This window comes from Chelonia mydas, chromosome 6, assembly GCF_015237465.2.
Source record: "Chelonia mydas isolate rCheMyd1 chromosome 6, rCheMyd1.pri.v2, whole genome shotgun sequence".
Classification (NCBI taxonomy): Eukaryota; Metazoa; Chordata; order Testudines; family Cheloniidae; genus Chelonia; species Chelonia mydas.
In genome coordinates this window covers 65,753,149-65,759,148 of record NC_051246.2, presented here as the reverse complement: position 1 = coordinate 65,759,148, position 6,000 = coordinate 65,753,149, and the positions used below count along the sequence as shown (strand labels likewise).

Here is a 6,000-nt window from a genome sequence, read left to right as displayed (position 1 = left end):
AATCCTGTAGAAATTTACCATTTTGGGGGTGAGGGAAGAATTCACCAACATTTTCCAGTACAAATTTCACAGGTTCTGCCAATTCCGCCCCCCCCCCACCCCCCACAAACTCTTTTTCTTCCCAGTTACTGGGTTACATGTCCCAGCATTTGCATCTCAAAGAGCTCTTAGCAAGTATCAGAATAGGCTGGAACCCACTTTAGAAAAGCCTTCCTTACTCCTTATTCCTTATACTCAACTCCCACAGTTTCAAGATTTTTTGAGATTTAAAAAAAGGTCACTTCCCCCCCCCCCCCCTTTTCTTCAAGGTGAACTTCTATGAAAGCATCCCCATTAATGGTAATGTCTGTCTCAAGGCGTTATTTTGCAGCTTTGCTGGAGAAACAGTCTTTTCCCTCTAGGCTCATTTTGGGGTAACCCCAACGGGTTTTTTAGGGCTATTCTTACCCTGAAGAAGCTGTGTTGACACCCAGGAAATTGACATGGTGTTAATATAGATTTATCCTTCACCATCCCAAAAATTAGCTGCATTTCAGCAATTTCCCACTACTAGGAACTGCATGGAAAAGAAAGCCCCTACTAGTCAGTGCAGAGGGGAACGAATTCCAGGGACCCTGAAACCTACTGGTTTTATTACATACGCTCAACTCCAGGAAATGTAGAGTTTTCTGAGGATCAGCGGCCACGCTGCATTTGAGAGGCAACAGATACCAACGTCAGGCATATCGCTGCTGCCCCCTTTTACATCCTTCGCACGCACTCCTGCCCCCATCCAAAAGAGCTAGTAGTGCCTTCAGACGGCAACCCTCCAGATGGGAAACGATACGACACCTTGATCCGACCGTAGGGGCAGAAAGAAAGTACTTCCGCAGCGATTTTCTGGAGGGCGGGGGGAAGGGGTGTTTGAAATAAGTTGGAGAGCAAAAACAGGATGCCCTCATAAGCAAGTCTGCGAGTTATTATACGCCAGCGTTAGCCATTGAACACCCAAATGCGTTGCCACCACCACCAACATTCAGACAAACCCAGGCAGCAGAAGAATTGCATTAAGGAAAAGGCTGCAGCTGTGGATCAGCTGCTGGGGGGAGGCGGGGGAGGAGTTTAAGGGGGATCAGGAAGCAACGGAGTGTCTAACACCTCTCTCTGCTATGGCTGGCTAAAGAAAAATCATCATAACCATAACAAGGGGGGGAGGGGAGAAGGCAGAGAGTGGGGGGGGGGGGCGGTGGGGAGCAGCAGCAGAGGCAGCAGCATGAAGAGGAGATCTGGGCCGGGGGGCAGCATGAGATCGGTGGTGGGCTTCTTGTCCCAGCGGGGCTTGCAGGGAGACCCGCTGCTCACCCAGGACTTTCAGAGGAGACGCCTGCGGGGCTGCAGAAACCTCTACAAGAAGGACCTACTGGGCCACTTCGGCTGTGTCAATGCCATTGAATTCTCCAACAATGGAGGCCAGTGGCTGGTCTCAGGTAAAGCAAACATCCTTCCCCCCCCCCCCCCCGCCCCAGTCCTTGCCAGCCCCCCCCGCGGCCATCTCGCCTCCCTCCCCACCCCCGCTCACCCGGGGAAAGGGGGGGATCGTGGTGGCGTTTCCAGTCTCCCCACCCCCGCAAGGGACGAGTGTTCCCCAAGGAGGGATCTAAAATGGTTGACAGGTTCGCATCCTATTTTTGTATTATTTTATTGGGGGGGGGCGTGAATCCCCAACAAAGTTTGCAGGAAAGTATTTGGCACCGGGGGGGCGGTACAGGGGGTTTCATGCGCTTCACTGCGCGGCGAAGGCGTTGGGAGCCAGCTGGGCTGAAATTGTCAGAGCCCGGTGACATGTCCCAGCGACCAGCCGGGGCTGGGGCGAGTCGGGAGGTGCAGTGGGGCGGGTCACTGACTGGGGAGGGCGGGGGGCTGCTGGGGGGGGGCATGTACGCGCTGCGGGGGTCCGGGGGGGGCAGCCCTGTTCTGGGTGGATTTGGGAGGCTCGGGTCGCTCCTGGGCCCCCGTTGAGGGGGATGGGGCCGCGGGGTGGATCTCCCTGCCGGCGGGTGGCGGTGCCCGTTCCTGGCTGCGGGGCGGCCGGCGCACGGGGCTGGGGTGCGGGCGCTGTCAGGTAGCAGGGGGGCCCGGCTTGAGGGGAGGGAGGGAGAGCGGCCTCGGGGCGCCGTGCCCGGGTCCCCCCGGGGCTGCCGCAGGTGCCTTCTCCCCTGCGGTGCTTCACGCCTCGCTCCCCTTCCGCGCGGAGGGGCAGGGAGCAAACTCCAGGCCGGGGCTTTGCTGGGAGCTGCAGGCCTCGCTCTCCTGGGCTCCTCTTAGCGACAGGCCGGGGAATCGATGGCCTATTCCGCCCAGGGGAGGGGAGGCCGGACCAGGCTCGCCCAGCGTCCAGATCGTCCCTGCTGGGGCTCGAGGTTGCAGTTCTCCGTACCTAGCCCGAGACTCCCAACCCGGGGGAGGGTCACAGCACCGCCTGGGGAGGGGATCCAGCGCCCGTCCGATGTAAGGAAAGGGCTGCCTGCAGCTCCCCTCCCCGACCCAGGGGCCCCCGACTGCGGGGTGGATGGGAAGGGATCATGACCCTCCACTGAGAGCCAAGACCCTCCAGACTGGAGTGTGTCACAGCCCCCCACCAAGGCCTTTCTCCCTGTGTGTGGGAGTGGGATCCCAGCTTCCCTCCCACTCCAGACAGCCAAGCTTCCCAAAATGGGGACATGAGAGACAGGAGAGGAGTGTCACTTCCCCTTACTGACAGTCATGGTCTTCCAAACTGTGCGTGTGTGTATTGCAAAAGGTCCTCCACCCCATAGGGTTGGAAAAGGGGATTATACTTTTCCTCCAAAATAAAGGTCTGCCCTCCTCCAAAATGGGGTAAAGAGAGAAATTGACTTTTCCTGCCTCTCTGGCCTTCTGCTAGCAATAATCACATGTACTAATGGCACATCATGGAGATTTATGTCTCTTGCAGCCTTTGCTTTAAAAATGGATTCTCATTTGTAAGAGTCCTAACATACTTGATGCAAACCAAACAGGAGAAATGTTCAGGATTTTGCCTGGGGGCTATCTGATATGCTGTGAACAGTAATTGGAGACACTGGGGGGGGGGAGGGGGAAGGGGTCATAATGGGTGCTTTTTGCCTCGCCATAGTGTATTGTAGCAACACTTGTGCTTGCAAAACCCCATTTGACAGGGCTGAGTAAGAATCTTTTCCAGGCAAATGCCATCAACTGCTGCAGAAACTAATTAAAGAAAAATTCTAGTCATAATTGTTAGAAAAGAAAACCTACATTTCCCTAGAGCTTGTCTACACAAGGAAATTTAGGAGCATAAGTATATCGCTATAATACCATGGTAACGCCCCATGTAGACATTTACCCTGGAGTAAGAGAGTCCATGTGGCGAGTTATAGCAATATAGTTATGCTTGTAAATGTCTCTGTGTAGACAAGCCCTAAATCCACCGACAGCTCAAGTGCCTTTGCTGCTGCTCTTAGCTTTCCTAATCTGTGGCAGACACACAAATGACCAGTGTGTTTTGCTGCTATTAAGAAGCATGTAGACAGCAAGAGAAACTGGCATGAATCATGTTAGTTTCACATTGCTGCTGCTGCTTGGAAAAGCCTTCGGACATTGATTCCCACACTTTCTACTAAGGCGACCCACTAACTGCATTTTGTCTTTTTTTTTTTTTTTTTTTACTCACCATTACATATATGCACCCTTCACCCTGGCATCATAACCCTAATTATGGCCTGGTGAGGAGGAACCCAAAGGGATGGGGTGCATTGGAGGGTGAGTCCACCCTGCATTCACGCCAAAGCAGTGGCTCCTGCCCTGCAGGGCCGGGCCTGGCTCCCCACTATAGTTATTGTGATCTGGTGCATGGACTCTCAACTCTAATCGTCCAGGCTTTGTCTACACTAGCACTTTTGTTGGTCAGGGGTATGAAGAAAACACCCCCCTTGACCGACATAAGTTTCATTGACAAAAGTGCTGCCGCTACGTTGGCAGGAGAGTGTTTCCTGCCGCCATAGCTACTGCCACTCATTGGTTTAATTACCCCAGTGGGAGAGCTCTCTCCAACTGGCATAGAGCGGCTACACAAGAGACCTTGCAGAGGTGCAGCTGTAAGGTCCATAGTGTAAACATAGCCTTAGATTTGGCCATCTGCCCCTCTGCCATGGGGTACCTGGGCCAAATTTGAGTGAGTGGTGTTGCAATGCCGGGAGCTGGACCCTGCACTGCGGGACAGGAACCACTGCTGTGGGGTGAATGCAAGGCAGGCTAACTCTCCAACGCACCTCCCTTCCACACTGGGCCAGGGAAAGTGTATGTTTGCCTCAGTCAGGGCCTAGTGAATGGTTAAGCCATCCCTGGATGTGGCAACCCTTCTGGAACCTCTCTGTGACCCAGTGGTCTGTCGGGACCCACCATTTGGGAAACATTGCCTTAGGAGCCCCTTCAGTCTTGTGATGGAATTGATGCAGTTACCTCAGTGTGCATCCACTTCCTAGATAGGGCTTCTCTCTAATGAATATCTGCAGATTCATAGGAAAGGAGAGGAATTCCCCATCTACAGTGTTAATAAAATTCACAGGAAGGAATATCCTCTCTTGCACATCTGTGGACTACAGGAGATGCACTTCCCTTCTATAGAGTTTAGGAGGTGTATATCAATGGAGCTGTATTCTTTCAGATCTCAGGAAATCACGAGGAAAAAAATACTAACATTGTAATACACTTAAAAAAACAATCATAACTGAATTTTGTGATTCTAATGGTTGAGGTTTCTTACTAGAAACTCAGATATTAGGAATTAGGAGAATTTACACTGTGTACTTAACTACCTTAACTTTGGCTTTGTATCGGTAGTCTGAATTTCTCATTTTCTCTGGGTATCATAGCCATTTGTTGCAAACTGTTTCCTCTTATCAGTGACCACAAAATCGAGAGTAAAAAAAACAAAAACGAGGAGTCCTTGTGGCACCTTAGAGACTAACAAATTTATTTGGGCATAAGCTTTCATGGGCTAGAACCCACTTCATCAGATGTATGAAGTAGAAGATATAGGAGCAGGTATAAATACATGAAAGGATGTGGGTTGCTTTACCAAGTGTTAGGTCAGTCTAATGAGATAAATCAATTAACAGCAGGATACCAAGGGAGGAGAAATAACTTCTGAAGTGGTAAGAGAGTGCCCATTGCAGACCGTTGACAAGAAGGTGTAAGTAGCAGTAGGGCAAAATTAGTATTGGGGAAATTAAGTTTAGGTTTTGTAATGACCCAACCACTCCCAGTCTTTCTTCAGTCCTAAACTGATGGTATCTAGTTTGCAAATTAATTCCAGTTCTGCAGCTTCACGTTGGAGTCTGTTTTTGAAGTTTTTGTGTTGAAGAATTGCCACTTCGAGGTCTGTTATTGAGTGACCAGAGAGATTGAAGTGTTCTACTTGTTTTTGAATGTTATGATTTTTTATGTCAGATTTGTGTCCATTTATTCTTTTGTGTAGAGACTGTCTGGTTTGGCCAATGTACATGGCAGAGGGGCATTGCTGGCACATGATGGCATATATCACATTGGTAGATGTGCAGGTCTGCTCCTGTATCTTTTACTTCATACATCTGATGAAGTGGGTTCTAGCCCACGAAAGCTTCTGCCCAAATCAATTTGTTAGTCTGTAAGGTGCCACAAGGACTCCTCGTGTGGTTTTTTTTGCTGATACAGACTAACACGGCTATCACTGAAATCTGAAAATCGAGAGCGTTTTGCATTATAGGGTAATGGCAGACAGGTGCTTAGTTGCTCATTTAAGAATTAGGTGTTTAAAAGGCAGAAGCATTATGGATTCCCCATTAGATTCAATACCCTTAAAAAGTACAGACTTTATTAAAGCTAAACCGAAAAGAGCCTGATTATTTTTAAAGGCATCTTTAATGTTTAAACTGTGAACAGCAGAAGAGGCAGGCAATGACATTCATTGGGGAGAAGGACTCAAGGGAAGGTTAGGCTAGCTGG

The 6,000-nt window shown here is 50.3% G+C and overlaps 1 protein-coding gene across 2 annotated transcripts in view; it reads left to right on the top strand.

Annotated features, from left to right (window-relative positions):
* Positions 1-890: 890 nt before the first annotated feature.
* The window catches only part of DCAF5 (DDB1 and CUL4 associated factor 5), a 104,485-nt gene continuing 99,375 nt past the window's right edge, over positions 891-6,000 (top strand). Inside the window, exon 1 of one of the 2 annotated variants that reach the window (XM_037900294.2) lies at positions 891-1,466. In XM_037900294.2, the coding sequence (XP_037756222.1) occupies positions 1,253-1,466 (214 nt within the window). In that variant the 5' untranslated portion in view covers positions 891-1,252. Of the gene's footprint in view, positions 1,467-1,523; positions 1,653-6,000 lie in introns of those variants that run through there. The other variant, XM_037900295.2, reaches the window with a different exon arrangement.